The 20,834-nt window shown below is 41.6% G+C and overlaps 1 protein-coding gene across 1 annotated transcript in view; it reads left to right on the forward strand.

The window, feature by feature from the left end:
* agmo (alkylglycerol monooxygenase) overlaps nucleotides 1–20,834 on the forward strand; it is a 64,676-nt gene that overhangs the window by 4,614 nt on the left and 39,228 nt on the right. Inside the window, exons 2-3 of the mRNA XM_028580711.1 lie at nucleotides 1,178–1,308; nucleotides 2,141–2,292. Of these exons, the coding sequence (XP_028436512.1) occupies nucleotides 1,178–1,308; nucleotides 2,141–2,292 (283 nt within the window). The remainder of the gene's footprint in view (nucleotides 1–1,177; nucleotides 1,309–2,140; nucleotides 2,293–20,834) is intronic.

Raw genomic sequence — 20,834 nt, forward strand, 5'->3', positions numbered from 1 at the left:
AACACCTTTCACAGCTTTCCTCACGTAGAGACAGTGATAGCAACAAATACAGCATGGTCGGACCCCGCACGTACAGTAGCTGCCCCTTCTATTCGCCTCGGAAAAATAAACTGGACAAAGTTACATTCGGGGCTACACTCAAAAGATTCGCGGCTGAAGCCCCGGCAAAATCGGCTCACGCCACTCCTGGTGTAAACCGGGACATTTTAGCGTCCCGACAGGCTTTTGTCGGGACTCGGGACAAGCAATTCAAAATCGGGACTGTCCCGGTCAAATCGGGACTGTCCCGGTCAGACCGGGACGTCTGGTCACCCTATGCTAACAACAACTTTAAGCTGAGGATTAAACTTTAGAAACCTGAAAATACATTCAGCAGTTTTAAATCAGTCTAGCTTCGGTTCTGGGTCAGAGTTTGATGAATTTGACAATGTTGCCGCTGCATTTTGTTTTGTTCCCAATTTGAATGACAAAACATTCAAAATTTGGTGGCTGAGGCTCATGCCATTTCAAACTTGCAATTGGGAAGAATTCTTCCAGAATTTCAAAAGCAGTGTGCCAAGCGTAACAGTCCCAGCCTTCTGGAACAAAAAAATGGTAATTAGCAAACTTGCACAGCAGAGAAGGACCTCTAAGTAAAAAATAAATTAAGATAAATGTCTCTTTTTTTTTTTTTTTTTTTTCCTTCTTAGATTTAATCATTCTTAAAAGGTCAGCTAGCAAGCTTTACCTGCTAGAAAAATGTCATTTTGGCTACTTAAGCTAACAGACTAACTTAATGCTATCTCTATTACTTTGTTTTGCTGTACTTTATCAGTGAACATCAGGACAACTAACTTTCATAGTGTGGTTAGCACTGATGTTTAAAGCAACCAGTGAGATCATTTCTTCCACCAGTGCAGTTCTGCTCAGAAAAATGTTTGTGATCGCCAATATGCTGTGGCTTGACCAGTTGCTCCAGTCTGGTACAGTGAAACAAACAGCACGGATCACAAAACATGAAAGTCCTGCAAGCTTTTAGCTCATCTGCCAAGACAAATATCCAAGCTCAACACAACTGCTAAAAGCAACAGTGGACTTGAAACTGTCTTGTTTTCACAGTTTGTAATAGTGCTGAATCATGATTCTTTGTGTGTGTATGTGTGTGTGTGTTTGTGTGTGTGTGTATGTGTGTGTGTAGGCCACTCCTTTCTTTGTAGGGCTGATGGTGCTGGAGCTAGTGGTGGGCGTGCTGAAGACAGGAGCCTCAGTGGTCACCATCAGTGATGGAATCACCTCAATATCTGCTGGAATGATCTCCAGACTCCCACTGTGAGTGTTTAGGCAGCTCATAGTCGGGTCATACTTTAAAAAATAAAAAAATAAAAAAGTAATGTGCTACTCCATTTAATCTTTTTTTATCACACATTTGTGTCTTTATCGTAGCTGCCTTTCCTGTTTCCAATGAAAAATAAATGGCATCTGCGTGATTCGTGTAGATCAGAAACGCTTTTTTTGACTGTTGTAACTGCTGTTATAAGGACCATACCCTTGTCCATAGTGAGGTGATGTGATGTCACCAAGTGGTACATTGTGTTATTCAGTTTTCATTAGTAGCATTATTGTGGAAAGCACCATAACCAATTTCATCATAATTTGTTATTTGCTGGTATGATTTAGATTTATACAGTACGTATGCAGGAAATAGCATACTTAAATGTGTGCTAGAGCTGCAAAGAATAATCGAATAATCGATAAGTTCTCAACTATTAAATTAATTGCAAACTATTTTGATAATCGATTCATCAGTTGAGTCCTTTTTTTATAATTTTTTTTTTTTAACATTCTCTGATTCCAGCTTGTTAAATGTCATATGTTCTAGTTTATTCTCTCCTCTATGACAGTAAACTGAATATCTTTGAGTTGTGGACAAAACAAGACATTTAAGGACGTTATCTCGGGCTTTGGAAAACATTTTTTCTAACATTTGATAGATCAAACAACTAATTGATTAATCAAGAAAATAATCAACAGAATAATCAACTATGAAAATGTTACGTTATTTGCAGCCCTAATGTGCTACAGTACAACTGTAACATGAACAGCATATTGTACTAACACACTGTGGACTGACATAGAGCTCTGACTGTCCCTCCCCCCTCAGTTTGTTAATGAGAGGCTGTGAGCTGACTGCTTACATGTACTTGTGGAACCATTACCGCCTGGTGGAGCTGCCGTGGGACTCTGCCTGGACCTGGTGGTTCACCTTCCTGAGCACGGACTTCTGCTACTACTGGGTCCACCGCTTCGCTCACGGTACCAGCACAAGACACTCACACTGATGTACAAAACCCACAAAGCAGGATATACTGTAGGTATTCACAGTAGTAGTTATGTTGTCAAGTATCAGTCACTGTGTGGTTTCTGCACTGCGTATTAAGCCCAGTTCAGACCAAAGATTTACGCCAAGACAAAACCGTTTCAAACGACGCAGGGAAAAGTTGCAGCGGTCTCAGCTCGACTCAAGCCAGCTGATGGCGTTGCTTGCGACTCAGCTTGTCGAGTCACCAGAGGCTGTTTTAGAACGTAAGGGACGTCACCTGTTTCAACAGCCAATAGCGAAGTCAGCTACTAACCATAGAAATAAAATTATCCATAATCCATGTTATTTCTGTTACAAACCGTCAACTGGTCGAAATCGCAGAGTTTTAGACAGAGGCTCAATGAGCGCCCTTGAGCAGGGAATGTGGTTAAGCGAGTTAGAGAGTGATTAAAGAAAGGGAGCGACGTTAGAACAAAGCCGTGAAGGACTTCCGGTGGCAACATGATGGAGTAAGTCGCATTTCTCCTCACTCCCATCCTCTTCATTTTTGACCTTCTTTACAGTCCAGCCAAAGCACTGCAACTAGCCCTTTATATTTAACTATATTTGGCAACACCTCGCCACGACAAGAGGATGTCCAGCAAGTCGAAGAAAGACGACCCAAAGAAGGGTGATTCGCTGCCGATTGCTGTGGTATCGACACTAACGGCTATGCTAGCTGAGCACAAGGCCTTGCTTTTGGCTGAGTTCAAGTCTTTCTTCCAAGCCGAATTATACTATACTATATTGGATCACCAACAGTATATTTCGTCATTAGAGACATTCGCCAACACCACAAGCCAAGACATGTAACCGTGGAGGCCGAGCTAGCTGAAACGCCAACTCACCTCCCCTAAGGCTGCTCAGGATTTCATCTCTTCTCACTAACACTGGCCCCACTAAGAGCGACAAGATTATGGCCCACTTGCAACAGCTCAAATGTGACGTATTTTTTATCCAAGAGACCCACTTCCGCAACAGAAAGGTCACACGGCTAAAAAGGGGCTGGGTTGGCCACGTTTTTCACTCAAGATTTAATAACAGGGCTGGGGGCACCGCCATTGTGATTCGCAAAAACGTTATGTTTGAACCAGGAAAAACAGTGTCGGACCCTGATGGCTGCTTTGTTGTAGTCGCCGGCAAACTGCAACACACACCCGTCATTTTGGTCAGCGTCTACGGCCCCAACTGGGATGACTGGTCATTTGTATCCAAATTTTTCACATTGCTCCCAAACATCGAAAATCACCATATCATTGTGAGGGGAGACTTTGATCTGGTCCAAGATCCTATACTGGACAGATCGTCGAATAAACTGTACTCTTTAACTAAATCAGCCAAAACTCTGCATGCTTTTGCCAAACGACTTGGGCTCACTGATCATGGAGGCACACGTTTCTCACGGCTAAAATCATTCTCTTTTTTTCCCCATGTGCACCACACCTACATTTATATAGACTTTTTCCTCCTAGATTATATGCTGCTCTCCAAGATCAAATCCAGCAACTACCACAGTATCATAATATAAGATCACGCAGCAACCTCCCTTGATCTCTACTTTCACGCTCAGTCTAACCCCTTCAAACAACGGAGGTTTAATTCCTCTCTACTAGCGGAGGATCACTATAAGCATTTCCTACCCTCCCAAATCACTCTATTCTTTGAGTGGAATGACTTGCCGGACAAAAACAGAGGCGTACTATTGGAGGCTTTGAAAGCTTATATCAGAGGACAGCTCATCTCCTTTGTCTCTAAATTTAAAAAGATTCAAAATGTCCCGAACGGCGGACTTGCTACGGAAAATCAAGGACGACCCGGACCCCACCCTTTACAGAGAACATCTTAGGCTACAGGCAGACTTTGACATGACATGTTATCTAGGAATAAATCCAAGCTTTGTCTGATCAAATCTAGACAGCTCTTTTTTGAGTCAGGGGACAAAGCTGGGAAGCTCTGGCTTATCAGGCCAGAGCCGAGGCAACCTCATGGCTAATTCCTGCCATTAGAGCTAACTCAGGCAAGATCCACACTGGTCCTGTCAACATTAATGAAATATTTGCCAAGTTTTTTTTTCTTCAGATTATTATATTCATCCCCGATGGCCTCACTTCAAACTAACGACACAATGTCACCCCTTTTCTCACTCCAGAGAGGTACTAGACAGGGCTGTCCTCTGTTGCCACTCCTGTTCGCCATTGCAATAGAACCTCTGGCCGTGTGGCTTAGCTCGGAGGAAGGTTTTGAAAGCATCACATGATCTGGCACAACTCATGAAGTCTCACTGTATGCGGACGACCTGCTCCTGTACATCTCTAACCCAGCCGTCTTGTTTCCTGTGATTTTAAACATTCGGATCGGTACGTATTTTGGCTAAAAGCTCAACTTCCAGAAAAGCGAGCTCCTACCAATAAACTCTCTGGCTAGGCAGCTCCCACGCTCTTTATCGTTGTTTAAGTGGGCAGATTATTACGGCCGTATCAGACATGTTCCGCAAAAACTTCTGAAGTTAACTGTTGAGTAACGTCTGATTTATTTTTTAACACAAGCATTCAATCAGACGGACAAAAATACAAAATAATCATATTTAGGCAAATTATAGTTCATCCAATCAATTAAATACATTTAAATTAATTAATTAATTACAAAATAGCTTAAATTAAAATAATCCAGGTAAATTCAAGTACTTAAAAAATAAAATCAATAAAATAATAATACATAAAAAATAAATAAGCACAAGTAACACAAATTTCCAACCTTTTACACTTTTTTTTACCAGGCTCTGCAGGCAGAACTAGGACAAGGTAATGTAGCTGCTTTTTGGCACTTTTACTAAGGTAAACATGCTTTCAATCACAAAGGTGGATCACTTGTTATCGGGTTCAATCCCCGTGGTAACTTATGCTGGACGCCTAACATGTTCGGCAGCATGTTATGTTGGAGATCAGAGATCAACTGGTGTAAAAGCATCGCCTACTGACCAATCACTACTCCACTGATAACGGCTTCACCGTTCTTAGAAGATCAGGTGAAGCTCGGTGCGCAGAGAGAGAGAGAGGGGGAAGGAGAAAAAGAGAGGGGTGTGCTCATACAAAAAACATGTAGTGACTGACAGCCCCGTTAACATTCCCTGATAGGTATATTTGCCGTGTGTAATGCGCTCAGCGGTTTGAATTATGTTTATTATATTTTTTATTTGCTCTCACGATCGCTTCCACTGCCAGGGTTGCAACTGAAATAAAAGGCTAAAGCAACGGCAGTTTATGGAAAGTACAAGTGTAATTATGGTCAGATCTTGTGCCTGACTGATGGGGAAGTGATATTGATAAGAGTTGTGCGCATCTACAGCGTCGGCTATTTTTTTTTTTGCCAGCTGTCCTCCTGTTTTAGGAAGCAGTGACTGTATTGCGTTTTGCCTGTAAAACTGTGTCCGTGTTCTTCGTATTTATGTAGAATTATAGTTTGCTCTTCTTATGTAAAATATGTGGCTATTGTTGGTCATGTTGTGCAAACATCACCTCTTTTATGTGAACACGCGCCACTGGATTGGGAAACCCTGGGTTGATTGAACTAGTTAACCACCGGCATGACATAGCCTGCGGGACCGCGGTGGTTAGGTTAGGTGAAGCCGGGTAACTGAAAGAGATCCAGGTCATGTTGATCTGGCCTCTGGCGTGTTCCTCCTCGGCTGATTCTGACATTGCCATTTTTGTTTTGCTGCGACTGTACCCGTCCCGCCGCTGAGTTTGAGTATGGTGACGAGACGAGACTGCACAACTACGTTTGATCGGTGAAACACAGTCACGTGGTAGAGCCTTTAGCGGAAGTCTCTCTCTCTCTGTCAACATAAAACATTAACAGGAGGCGTACGCGGGGGGATAAAAACAATGACGCGCAGAATACCAAAGAGGTAAAAAGAAAAGTAACGAGCTCGTTGTAGCCTAATGTAGCGGAGTAAGAGTACAGTTTCTTCTTCACAAATCTACTCAAGTAAAAGTAAAAAGTATAGAGATTTAAAACTACTCCTAGAAGTATAATTTTTTCAAAAACTTACTCAAGTAAATGTAACGGAGTAAATGTAACTCGTTACTACCCACCTCTGGTTTCAGAACGTTGCAGACCGGCACATTGCAAGTAGTTGCAAGTTTTACTCGTCTTATCGCGAATCATCGGTCTAAACTGGGCTTTATATAAAAACAGGTAGGCACCTCCGGAGCTTTAGTAGCAAACTCAAACATTTCAAGCATCAGCAATGTAACTTTTGTAATAAACGCTTTTGTTCCTGGAAATAGCCTGGTCCCAAATAGTTACCTGTTAGCAAACGACGTGTATACTCTGGCATTGCTAGGGGACACAACTATGTCAAGGCAGGTGTATTGCTCAGGAGCAAAGGAAGCCCAGTGTCGAGCGTGAAGTTGTTTGCATGAGAAAAGCTGCAAGCAGCAATAATGTGGGCCAAGCAATCGGCCCGTTGTGAACAGACCTGTTTTGAACGGGAATGACACTACTACTAACAAAAAACTACAAAGCCAGCTGATGATAAATGGATGCAAAATCTTGATTTAGTTGCCATCCCTGCAGGGAGGAGCACACAAGATAGCACACACATCATGCTGTCTTGGAAGTTGCGAAGGAAGCAATTATTTTTGAGTTACATGCAGCTGGTTTTGAGCTGTGCAGATGTGAGAGGCCGTGGTCTCCAGAGGGCTATGGTCTTAACCCTGAGCTCTCACAGCAACAAGCTGTATATAGTCACGACTTTAAAGCAGCGATGTCCTGCAGCATCACTATAAAAGCAGGAATAAAAAATATATACCGGATACAGTATTTTGACAGTACTAGCTCGACATCTTTTAAAAAGCACTCTTCCTGTGTGTGTTGGCTTAACTGATGCAGGTGCCAGATGCTCGACTGCCACACAGCACACCGGAAGAGAATTATTTATTTGTTGAAAATTTCTTTATTAGGAGTAACCCCTTGAGATGCAGCATCTGGTTTTCAACGGGGGCCTTAATAATAAATAAATAAACAGTACAATCATCATTAGACACAACAAAATGAAAACGGACACAAAAACAAATATCATAATCAGTCAGTCATAATCAAGTTTGAGGCAGAGTAAGAATGAAACTGTATATTCATAATATTAGAAGAGGTGTTCTCATGGTATCGTAGAGGATTACGGACAGGTACAGTTGGTACTGTAATTGGAAAACAGGGCATTTTTAAAGGATGTTTACAGGTAGATTACTCCATTATTCCAATTTGGGGTCTGCACTGATGTTTATTTGTGTCAGTGGCACATCAAGCCGTCCGCCGTCTAGTCCACATAGTTTTGGCTGAAAGTCCAGAATCTGGCTAAACAGAAGCTGTGTGTTTAAAATATCTCGCCAAGAACTGCCCAACATGATTTTGAGGTGACTGAGAACATTGCCTTAGGATGCTCTGTGAGTTGGAGCCTCTATAGAGAGCCGAAGTCCCTCCCCTACCGGTGGACCACCATTGGACTTTATTTCTTAAAAATATGTGTGGTAGGGAATAGGGAGAGAAAAATAATTACATTGATCCAGTTTGAATAGAGCCATGGATTACACATACTGTATGATGTTGGCAATTTAAAAGATAATTATGCAAGTAAAGAAAGAAACTGTTTGTCTTAAAACTTGAGACTGTGGTAACACGTAATTAAAAAGACAACACATTTCAAAGTCCCACGGGTGACATCTCCCACAAGCTACGATGTCTGTGTGTTTTGTACCGGGATGTAACGGTACTCAAACAAATAACGGATCTTGCTTGTTCCTGATAAAAAGATGCTGGATCGGGGCGGCCTGGAAGCTCACTTTGTTGAGCGTGCGCCCCATGTACTAAGTCTCGGTCCTTACTGCAGAGGCCCGGGTTCGATTCCGACCCGTGGTCCTCTGCTGCATGTCATCCCCCTCTCTCTCTCTCCCCCTTTTCCTGTCTTCAGCTGTCCCATCAAATAAAGGCCAAATAAGCCCAAAAAAAATTCTTAAAGAAAAAGACGCTGGATAAAACACATCAAGTTAGATAACGTTACATGTGTTGTGGAACGTAAGCTAAGCTAGCTAGCTAGCAAACAAGCCGAGCATCAAACAGGGTGACGTAAATTGCGCGAGACGAGATATAGTATGTAGTTCACTGAGCGGTTTCACACAAAACTAAGTGGTACTGTGTGACAAACTTACGCCAAACTGTGACTTTCTTCACTTGCAAAATGTTCTTTTAAATTGACGGACATCCTATGTGTAATTCACGGCTCAATTCAAACAGGATCAGGGGAGCTCCTCCTGTGTCTCTGTGCTGGCCTGGTAATGTCCTTATATGTGTGTATGTGCAAGACAAAGACCAAGGACAGTGAATGGATCACTTGTCGTGCATTGGCATTAACAAATCAATACATGTAGCTGTGCGCCCTTGAAACCAAAACTAACTGAAAGTAAACTCAATATGAACTTTATCGACTTTTCGACAAATAGTTTCAATCATAATAGAAAAGAAAAAAAAGATACCAATACATTGAAGTCGTTGTTGCTAGATTAGAATTAGTAGACTAATTAAGAAAATCCCTGTACTTCCTTTTGCTTATTTTGTTCGTTTTGTGTATCTGCATGTCTTTTTGTTTAATATTAGATGTATTTGTTTTAGTTTTCTTGGTGAATATGTCAAATTGTGTAATGTCTAGGTCGTTTTGTGACAGAATCAAACCAAACGAAAGCCAATACCTCAGTTGGAAAGTAACTTGGCATGCTGCCGTTGAGGCAAACTGGGGTGGATCCCTTTTTGTTAGTCATCCGTCATTAATTTGAGTCTGATTAATCATGTAAACAAAGCTCCAGAGTTTTGATAATCTAGGAAACCAGGCTAGGCAGCACACATTGGTTTTCCATGTGTGTGACCTTATTTTTAGAATTCCAGCTGTAATGTGTGTCCCAATGAAGCGTGTGTTCCTGCCATTCCTGCCCTCATTGTCTGACGATGCAGAGGAATGACGCTCACAGTATCACGTATCCGCTCGGTTTATTTGGTCGGAATTCTTTTATTTTTGAACTGCAGAATCATTTTTACATCTAAAAAAAAAAAAAACGTTCCACTTACTTTCATTTCCTCTCCTTCCAGCCCTTTGCCGTTGTTATTATGGAACTTTTTGGGCTCGCAGATAATTGTCTAGTGCTGAGTGCCCGCAGCACTCACTCAGGATATAAGCTTTTCCCCTTGTTACCAAACTGAAGCGGTTCTCCACCGAACCGCAGGACAGGCTCAGCACGGTCCTCACTCGTCCCTCTGGTCAGCCGAGGTCACATCGGTCAACTTGATTTTGACCTCCGGCTTTTTCTAGAGCACGGTTCAACCAAAACCTTCCAGTGTGTGGGATGGATGTTGCCTATACTGAAGCACTGAGGAATGAGGCAGATGTAGGATGAGGGTAGAAAGTATTTTTCAGCAGTTTAATGAGTGTCAAATTGTCATGTAACACTGCTCTAGGAGTCTTATTTTATTGCACTCATATCTCGGAACAGTTTTACAAGCTTGCCGGTTTTTGCCTCAAAACAGCAGGAACACTGCTTCTATAATCCTTTTGTGTCAAAACATATGCGTTATAAATCTTAAAATTGCATAATAAGGGAAGGATTACGATAGAAAACTGCAAAAAGAGGCAAAAGTGACATCCTCTGCAGGGAAATACGAGCCCTTATTAGCCTCAGTGTAGAATATCATTTTTAGTTTGACCAGTTTTATGGCCCTTTGTTTCCCTCTCATGACTTCCACATGAAAGGACAGCTCGAAGATAATTAAGTGGAAAGTGCTTTGAAAGGTCGTCACGGAGGAGACATTACCGCTTGGCCTCGCTCTTGCCAGACGCTGTGATCTTGGAGATAACGACAGATTGAAAGGAAAGGGGGCTGCCCATGTCTGCAGGCTTTTGGATGGAATTCAGGATTCTGCACTGACAGAAATATTAGCAAAAAGCATGTGACTACACCATATTTGTGGCCTTTGTTTGGCATTAGGGTCTGCATAGACAGACACCAGAGGCAAATGAGGCTCCACACTTCAAACATTCGAATGATCTTTGTGCACACAGAGGCAAATGAAGTGCTTGTTTATCTAACCTCTTTATATCAGTAATTGCTTAAACTCTTATCACTGGTGCATGGCTCAGAATCAATAAACTGCAGCTTTAGTGAGTCCTACTTTCATAATGATCCTTTGTTGCTGCGGGTTCTTTTTTCTTGTGTAAGTTTTCATTTTGCTGACAGATTGCTAGAAAGTGTATCTCCTCTAACCCCTGAAATAATATGACCCTTGCTCGTATTTAACCACCACTTAACCACATTTTCTAAACACAGTGGTTCAATAACCTGGTGACTGACGAAAATAGAAAATAAATTCCTATTTTGCCCACATTTTGTCTGCTGCCTTCCCTGTCAGACAGACTATATATGTCCAAAACGTTCCTATTCTGAACCGGCCTGGAACCAGATGGTGAGCAGGAGGCCGACTTGGTTCGGATGCGGCCATGTTGTTGACAGGCCTGTTGATTCTGTTTATTCTACCCTCATATCGCAAGCGCCACTAATAGCAGCTCTGCTCTCGGGCAGCATCTATATCCAGGCATGCCAGCCAGGCTGAGGCCATTAATCAGCCAGTCAGCTGTCCGTACTCTGATTATATGTGAGGTAATGCAGTTACGCTGCAGTCGTCTCCCCACACTGAATGCTGCTGCTCTGTGTTACACTTATAGCTCAGATTCATCAGAGAATCACTTAAAGGCTAGGGTTGGGCATCGTTTTGATTTTAACAATTCTGATTCCAATTCCGATTCTTCCTTTCGATTCCAGGTCCTTATCGATTCTCGATGCTGATTCTTTGAGGGGTGGTGTGTTAATGGGTCACATGCATATTTCACAGATAAGAGTAGATTTTTAATTTGATTCAATGGTGGTTTACAGGTTTACCGGGCTTTTTCAATGTAAAGTAAAGCCACACTAGAGAGACTCCATGGCTGCAACACAACAAGCCTGGAAATATGGTGACTCCTACGGAAAACATGCGCATGTTCAATTTGGAACCCATGATCGTATTCAAAACCAAATTTTTCCAAACAATTCCAATAAATAAACGATTCCATTGAAATCGTAATTTTTGAAACAATTCCAAGATGGAACCGGTTCTCGATGCCCAATCCTATTAAAGGCCCTGTGAAATGGTAGCATTACTTCCTTAATGTGATGTGTTGAAACTGGATAGTGAGGGATTGATTTAAAGTGTAAACCAATCGGCTGCTAGTTATTGAGAGTAAGGCAGTTTGATCCGACTGGAAAGGCAGAAATCTGGGATTGTTGAAAAGTTTGTGATGCCGTTTTGTTTTGCTTTACCCGTCAGTGCAGATTGTTGACGGTCATGAGAGGAACATGGAGAATTCTTTGGACGACAATCAAACACTGTGGTCTAAGTTTGTACTCGAAGACACATCGGCCAATTTAGAGCTTCAGCGATCAAACCCAGGCTCCATCAAAATTTTAAACCCAAATCCCACACTGTGACTGCTGCCGACCAATAAGAATACAACATGAAATAATGCAGAATACTCTGGAAGTTGACATAATGCTACTTCTAAAAACATTTTCCCTCTTTTCTCGCAGTGACGTGCTTCATAGTCTCCTCATCCTCTTTTAAAGGTCCCATGACATGGTGCTCTTTGGATGCTTTTATATAGACCTTAGTGGTCCCCTAATACTGTATCTGAAGTCTCTTTTATATAGACCTTAGTGGTCCCCTAATACTGTATCTGAAGTCTCTTTTATATAGACCTTAGTGGTCCCCTAATACTGTATCTGAAGTCTCTTTCCCGAAATTCAGACTTGGTGCAGAATTACAGTCACTAGAGCCAGTCCCACAATGAGCTTTCCTTAGGATGTGCCATTTCTGTGTCTCTAGCTATTGAGGAGGAGAGAGAGGGGGGCAAGGTGGAGGGTGGGGGTGTGGCCATGATGTCTCTCTCCCATGGGTGGGCCAAATTCTCTGGGCAGGCAAAGCAGAGAAAGAGGAGGTAACCTTCCATAACGGCTCATCTGAGCTTTCATTTTCTCAAAGGCAGAGTAGGATACTCAAAGGCAGAGTAGGATACTCAGGGCTCGGTTTACACCTTTCACCATTTTAAGCCAATTGGGGACCATAGGCCCACATATTAATGTTAAAAAACCTCATATAGTAAAATTTTCATGCCATAGGACCTTTACGACTCCTCAAAGCGTAGCAAGGCATCGCAAGTGCCAGCGCTATAGCCGATGTTGGGAAAGTTCACTTTCTACATGAACTAGTTCAGTTCATAATTCATACTTCAAAATTTTGAACTAAGTTCACAGTTCCAAAAATGAACTAGTTCATAGTTCTTTTTTTCCATATGTTGCTGCGAGCTATTATTTTTCAAAATTGAAAGGCTGGCCGGGTGCTTCAGTTCAATGCGCCGTTTCAGGTTTTCTGTGGATGTGACTGAAATGTGGATTTTCTTTTTGAAAGCCGGCGGGCAAAGTTTGTACAGAAATATTGTAAGATTTTTCCCATCCTCACCGACCTTGTCATACAACTCGTTTAAATGATAATACGAAGCCTCCTTGCTGCTTCGTCGCCTCCACGCTGCTTTTTGTATTGATGTCACATGCAGCGGTGCGACACTGGTGACTGGTGTTGCCAGATTGGGTGTTTTTTCCGCTACATATTAAGGCCTGTTTACGCCTGGAAGGCTCAATAGAAATCTGGTACCCTATTGAACAAAGTTAAACTGAGAGAGCGTGCCGTTCACAGACACCAGAATGAACGAGTTCACAGTAACGTTCTTCAGGCAGTAATACAGTACGTTCAGTTCACGTTCGCCCAAAATATGAATGAGTTCATGAACTATCGTTCAATGAACGCGTTCAGGCACAACACTGGCTATAGCCAACAATTATTGATTGTTTCCCTACATTTTCAAAACACGGAAGCAGTGCTGATAGATGACTCCAGTTGATGTCTCTGTTTGAATCTGGGTATTATTTTTTTTAATCGCATTGCTACGACAGATTATTTGACATGCCTCTAAATCTATATCGTACAGTCCAAAATTGTTGTTATCACACAGTCTGAAAGGGTTGAAAGTCTGTTTAGTGTATTTTGTCTTGCTGATTCTTTCTTGTCATTCCTCTCCTGCACTTTAGTTCAATTCCTCTTAAGATTATTATTTCTGTTTTGCCTACACAGCCTGATTGTTTTCTATGTTGCCTGTGATCCTGATGTCAATATATATATATATATATATATATATATATATATATATATATATATATATATATATATGTGTGTGTATATATGTATATGTGTAATAGGGGTCTCATGATACCAAAAATTCAGTAGACGGTGCCAATACCAGTAAAATAACACAATTCTCTATGCCGATTTCGATACCATGGTTAACTTGGTACGTTAACTTGAAATTTAATATTTCTTTATTGAAATATTTGAAAAATATCAAAATGTCATAACCAGACATACAAAACATGTGCAATAGAGTATAGAATAACAACTAGTGTCCCCAGACATTCATTCATGTCATTTCAACAGTCGTGTACTCACATTGAATTATATAGCTGGAGTACCCGAGTTGGTTACTTGCAAAAACAATTGAGACACTGCCAGTAAAGTGATCCCGACTGGTCCTGGCTCACCGTGGCTAACATCGCCATGCTAACCCTGCTAACGGCTAAAGTTACCAGAGGAGCAGGCAAGCGAGCCACGGCTGTTTACGACGTGTAGCCTGTTCAGCGGCCGTAGCCGACAATGGTGAGTTATTTGAAGCTAAGACAGGGGGGATGTTAATCAGGAAGAGAGGACTGTGAGTTTGCACTGAACATGCCATTTTGGTTGGGTAGAGTTGACTCTCGTATGTACTGGAAGTAGAAAGACGTGACTTCGGCCACTCGTCTCCTTCTGATGGATCGACTGGAGCACTCTGAAGCGTAACTGCCCCCATCAGTTCCGGAAGAGGCGCAGCACGATGCTGCTAACACTGTCATCGTCGCTAACGGTGCCTACGGTGCTTCAAAAAAATGGCCATCGTCGGTGTTTTGTAATTTTAGAACCGGAAGGTATCGGTAGTATCGGTTCTCGTGACATCCCTAATTTGTAATATATAAATGTATTATATATTGATATATTCGTGGGAATATGCAGTTTTAAATACAACAATATACAACAATGAAAATAGAAATCGGGAAGGTGGCGGCCAAAGAAATTAATATAAAGCTAATATATAATATAAGTGACATCAGTGGCTCCCCTTCTTTCAGAATACTAGCTCTGTATATGATATGTGAATGAGTTAAAGTTAATAACAATTGTGTGACAGTGGTGAAATAAGTTGTTTTGGGCAATATAAAAGCATATGAAAACATGTACAAGGACAGGAAGTTCCTTCAAAAGTTTAAAAATTGTAAAAACCTATTCCAAAAAATTGGAGCAGAAAATAAGGTATATCCACAGAAGTTTTGCAAATCAGTGTGTCCCTGTTGAGATAACCCTCAGCTCCCTCAGGTCCCACTTTTTTAATGCTATCTAGCACCTTACTACATCCTCTATATCTGTTTGCTGATGTATCCACACCCCTCCCAGTCCTTTGGCATTGCAGACAGCAGCAGTTATTAAGACAAACAGATGTGCTCAGCACTCCTCCGCTGTCCTCCGTCCCCGAGGAGACGCAGCCGATGTGGATGTTATTGTTTAAAGCTCCTCCCGGCTGTGTGGCAGGGCGGAGGTGGTTGGGGGCAGTGGGGTTTAACCTGCCCCTGGGCGGCCGAGGCTCCATAAATCTTTACCGTGACGGCGAGTTCCTGGCCCGGTGCAGGTTGCAGTGCCGACAAAAGAATCCGGGCCCCCACTGTTTTTGCTGGTTCTGTCGGCATGGTTGGGTCAGGATGTGGGGTTCTCGCTCACGGCAGCAGAAGAGACCAAGTGAAAGGCCGCATGGGAGGCAGAGATAACATCAACAGTGATCTATAGGTCACTCTGCTCTCACTCTCTGTCTGCTGTGTGTGCGATGAAAGAGAGAGAACGTCTACTGAGAGAGAGAGAGAGAGAGAGAGAGAGAGAGACTGGTCTGTTTGAACCTAGACCACCTATGTCCACAGAGCTTGTGTACACTACATTTAAGCAAAGTGTAGAAAAGAAAAGTGTGTTATGATCATTGAGAGGGTCGCTGAGCTCAGCAGAGGCCGCAGTCCGGCTGTCTGCTGCCCTCGTGTGCTCCCCTCGCTACACGGACAGACTTTCCTCTGTCAACAGCTGACAGACAGACAAACCTCCACTGATTGGAGGGAGGAAGTGTGAATATGAAGGATGAATATGAGTGGTAATGCCTCACATGTGGATTACTTTAAGTTACACCGTTTTTTTTCTGAATCTGTTCTCACCATTCATCATTTAACCTTTTTATTAAGCAATGTTAACTGGTGGGCTCTATGGACGAGGTAGCACTGGTAGAAAGGAAGTTCAATAGGTCAAGGAATTATCACAAAGGTTGTAAACCAGTCCCCAGTTTTGCCAATAAAATCCTAATTGGAAAAAGTAAAATTACCATCAAACTATCTTTTGTAAACATCTATTATTTTTTGTGATTTTGCAGAGCTAAAGTACTTTCTGTTACTGTAATTGTTAGAACATGAATGCACTAATTGTACTGGATGTTTTGGGTTTAAAATTAAGCAGAATTTGGAAACAGAGGTAACTATCTTAAAGACTCCTTATTTTAGACTTTAGACTAATTTTTTTGGTGTTTCTAAACATCACTCTCCAGTACCACTGTGTACTATGACACCTTTCCCCTTCCATCTTCTTTTTGTGAATTTTGAATAGTTTCTGTGGTTTGTTCCGTTTGTTTTGTCTGTTCAACAGAGAGGTTGCGGCCCATGCCGACTACCTGGTTCTTTTCTTCCATATTCTAATGTAACTACTGCTGTCGCCTCTGCTGGAGTATGACAATCTGTTGATTTTTTATCTATATATTTTTTATCTATATATGTTTTAATTATTAGACAGTTATTGGATACAAAAAGCTAAATTATTGCCCTTTTGGCCTTTTTTTTATTTAATTATGACACAGTGAATGCATACTTAAAAAGAAACCTGTTACAATGGGTGTTGTTTTTCACCTTATTTCTTTGTTTTTATTTAGGCATTTTGAATCTTCCATAAACTCTGGGTTCTTATAGCATCAAATGATGATTGCTTCTTTGTCTTTGCAACAGAGAGCAGTAAAAGAGAGAGCAAAGAATAAAACCGTTTCATATCTATGAGTGATTTGGATTTCAGTAGGTTAGAATTATTATAATGGTTAGTGATAGAATGTTGTTTATATCAAAATATAATAGAAAAAAGGCCATTTAACGTCACCCTACATAGTTTTTACACCCTGTTTGTGAGAGCTGTAAGTGGGCCTGACCAGGGTTAGTGTGTTTAGTTTAGTGTGTGTGACTGAGCTGTGTGGACAGCATGAAGTATGGCAGCGGCAGAGGGGAGTTGGCCGACTGTCCCACAAAGTCCAGCGTGCGCTGTTTGGGTTGGCACCCCATCCAAGAGCCCTCCAATCCAAACACTGGAGGGCTGTTCACAGGCCATTAACGCTGTGATTGACAGGGCGGCCCACCACTCAGAGGGCTGCACATGAAGGACCCCGTGTGTCAGTGCCAGGAGTTTGTCGCTGAGGGTGATGATTTGGCAGCTGATTGATGTAAATGTGAAAGCGTTTCATTAGCTTTTGGTGGCTAAAGAGAGTGGTTTTGAACCTTCTTCTATGCTGATTATTTTTCTTTTTCACAAGTCATACTTTCTTTTTATGGCAGCATTATCAAGGCACAGATCGATCATAATCGGCACTCACTGTACTGCAGACCCACTGGAGCTGAATTTATGGAGCTCAATAGGACTTTGCTTTCTTGCGTTTATACGACTCTGGTTATGTAAGCACTGCTCCTGACAGGGTTGAGGTGGACGTAAACAGACTCTGTTAAAGTCTAACTCAGTCACGTAACATGACTGATGATGACTTATAGGCCTTGATTATGTGTCATGATATAATTCAGCAGTTTGACCTGAAGTCTGCTGTCAGACCTCTTCTCGCAGCATGGTGAATCCTGGCGGTGAATACCGGAACAACATGACCAGTGGTGGAAGAAGTATTCAGATCCTTTACTTATGTAAAAGTACAAATATCACACTGAAAATACTCTGTTACAAGTAAAAGTCCTGCATTGAAAATGTTACTTAAGTAAAAGTATGTAAGTATCATCAGGGAAATGTAGTTAGTAAGTAATTATTAAAAGTAAAAGTACTAAATGCAGAAAAATCCTCACATTTTAGAAACTGGGATCAATCCAAACAGTTCTGTCATCAACCAAGTATTTAATCGTCTAATCATTTCAGCTAGTTTATTTATAATAAAACATAATGTTTTTAAAAGTACATGTGTTTTGTGTTTTTTTTCAACTCTATTTTTTTATGTGTTTGTGTCTAAGTGACTGATGGGTACAACAATCTTTGACATTGGTCCAGTATTAAGCGAGGTCGCTGCAGTCTGCAGTAGCGAAACAAGCTACAATGTAAGTTAATAGGGCAATTGTCCTGCTTGTATTTACCTTCACAAAAGTGCTCGTTTTGCCACTGACAGGCAGATTAATATTCTAAGTGTCTGACAACAAGGATTTCTAAGGAGGTCGACCTTTCTGTTAAAGGGTAAGATCCTTTTTTAAAACATAAAAACCTCTGCAAAATTGCGTTCGCTAAACCCACCAGACTCCATGTAAATAAACAATAAAATACACTTCATTCCAAATTGACAGAAACTAAATTAAACTATGAAACGCTGTTTTGGGTCGCCTTTCCACTTTTCTAACCATCACAACTCTAGTTTGGGTTGAAATAAACACATAGTTTACCGATTTACATGTGAAAAGATGTTGGCTCTGTACACGCTAAAAGTATTGCCTTTTTAAATGGAGTCTGGTGGGTTTAGCGCTAGCGACTTCAGAGCTGTTTCTGGTTAAACAGAAAGGTCTCAAGAAGGTTTTAAAGGTCTATCTTTGTAGGGATCATTTCCATAATGTTGTCAGACACTTAGAATATTAATCTGAGCCTGTCAGTGGCAAGACGAGCACTTTTGTGAAGGTAAATACAAGCTGGACAATTGTCCTATTAACGTACATTGTAGCTTGTTTCGACTACAGCAATCTCGCTTAAAACTGGACCAATGTCAAAGATTGTTGTTCCCATCAGTCACTTAGACACAAACACATAGGATGGTTGAAAAAAAAACAGTTGTTACCCTTTAAGTACAGTACTTGAGTAAATGTACTTAGTTACATTCCACCACTGTACATGACAATATACAATGCTTATACTACAGCCATTTACCATAGGAAATTGTCATCCAAATTACCCTAAAGGTATCTGCCCATGCTGGTATTTTTGGTTTATTAGTCTAGGTTTTGAGATATCTACCTTCACAAAAACAATGGAGGTGAATGGAAAAACAACATTTAAAACGTTCAAAATCTATTTCCAGAAACAATGTCCCCGTTGCTCTGGATACTGATGCTTTTGAATTTAAGTAAGTCATTTTTCAATGTCGTGGGCCCTGCTGAATCACCACCCACATTGCCGATTTGTTCAGTGGTTCATATAGGTGTGGTGTTGTACCCATTGACGGCTGTTTTACTCCAGTTAGAGGAATAGCATGCATAGAATAACATACATGTGCATGTACACCTACCGTACATTCATGAAAAATAGCGGAAGTGTGGAGGAAATAGACGCAGCTGTACCGGTTGTAGTAACTTGATTTACATAAATATCGACCCTTAAAACTGACCTATTTTTTCATTGTGGAAAACAACTCAGCTACAACCTCAAGCAAAGCTTCTGTTTCAAATGAAAATAACGTCAGCTGGACACACACATTACTTGCTACTGATTTGGTTACTGGATACTAGATACCCGAGATTGGTTTGGATAAAACAAAATAAATGACCTCTCATTGAAAGTGAAGTGAAACAAAAAAGCAAGACAAAGAAAATTCCAGGATGTTTGTTTTATCCAAAATAGTTTGTCAGTGATTCACACGGCTGTTTTCCCGATCTGCCAGCGCTATGGTTACAATCTGGTTGTTCAGGCACACAATTGGTAGGAAATTAAATGAGAAAAGAATCCTGTAATGTTAAAGTCGCATGCACTGACCTTCTCCTGAAAAGGTTTTGCGTTGCTAAAACAAGGTTACCGCTACTTCCACCTTTGTTCCAGACAGACAACAGTCATAATTCACACAACCACTTGAGGTCCTTAAAATGTAAACACAAATGTAGTGTTTTAGGGATTTGAATAATTGACTAATGCTGTCGTTTTTATTATCAGAAGGGTCTCATATAAGAAGTCATAACTGTCTACCACCTGATTAGCGTGCACTCAGGCTTGTTATTCCTGAGAAGGAGTGATTTGAAGCTCGCTGGATGCCAGATGGAAGTGCCGTCCTCAGCGTTTCTCTGCTCTTGCTGGGAACGTGGACTCTGTGGCATTGGTTCTCACCATTAACGGGGCTTCCCTTCTGAATAGGCCCTGCCAAACTATGCAGTGTCCCGCCGAGTCCAGAGATGAGGACATGGGCTTGCAGTGAAGCCTAGCGGTTTCTACTTCCTATCAATGACATGAAGCATCAATCTTAGCCGCCCTTGGTCCTGGACCCTGCCAAGCACGATTCCAGTGAGAAGTAAAAAAGCAAAAGACTCTGTCGGAATTAAACAAAGGGTGGATTATCCCCGCAATATGTCTCTTAGCAGGACAGTTCATCTCTGAATCCCCCATGGTTCAGAGCGGAAGAAACGTCATAATTTTAGTGCCTCACTGCTGCAGATGCAGTCAGTCTTCTTTTGTTTTTACCCCTCTCCTCTCACACTCATGCCTTGTCTGCAGACCCTGTTGCTTCCATTTCTCCTCAATCTAAAATACACCATTTGACACTGGATGTGACACTTCCAAAAGCATTCCCTGTGACATGTATTCTCTCACACCCGCTGAAACCCAGCAATAACCCCGTTAAATAAGCAAGGTGTGGAGTATATGTCTGGAGCAGTAGTTTGCTCTTGGAGTTCCTCTGGGTTTGCCCCAAACACTTGAGGAAGTCCACCTCAGTTTCACTGATTGGAAATGTGTCCGGACAGATCGTGGTGCTCCTCTGCTGCTCACACTGCACACCTTCATTTCTCAGCAGTGTGTTTGTTCAGGTGCAGTGGACCATCGGCCCATCGGGTCTGTCGACTGCCTGCCTCGATACAGTTCACAAGTTTATTAAACGGCAAGAGAGGAGTTTGAGATGGGGCTTTTGAATGATTTTCTCTAAATAGCCAAATTGCTGGACCCCACAACTTTAAAGGGCTGCTTGAGGGTTAAGACTTGG

Source organism: Perca flavescens, chromosome 6 (genome assembly GCF_004354835.1).
Source record: "Perca flavescens isolate YP-PL-M2 chromosome 6, PFLA_1.0, whole genome shotgun sequence".
Classification (NCBI taxonomy): Eukaryota; Metazoa; Chordata; class Actinopteri; order Perciformes; family Percidae; genus Perca; species Perca flavescens.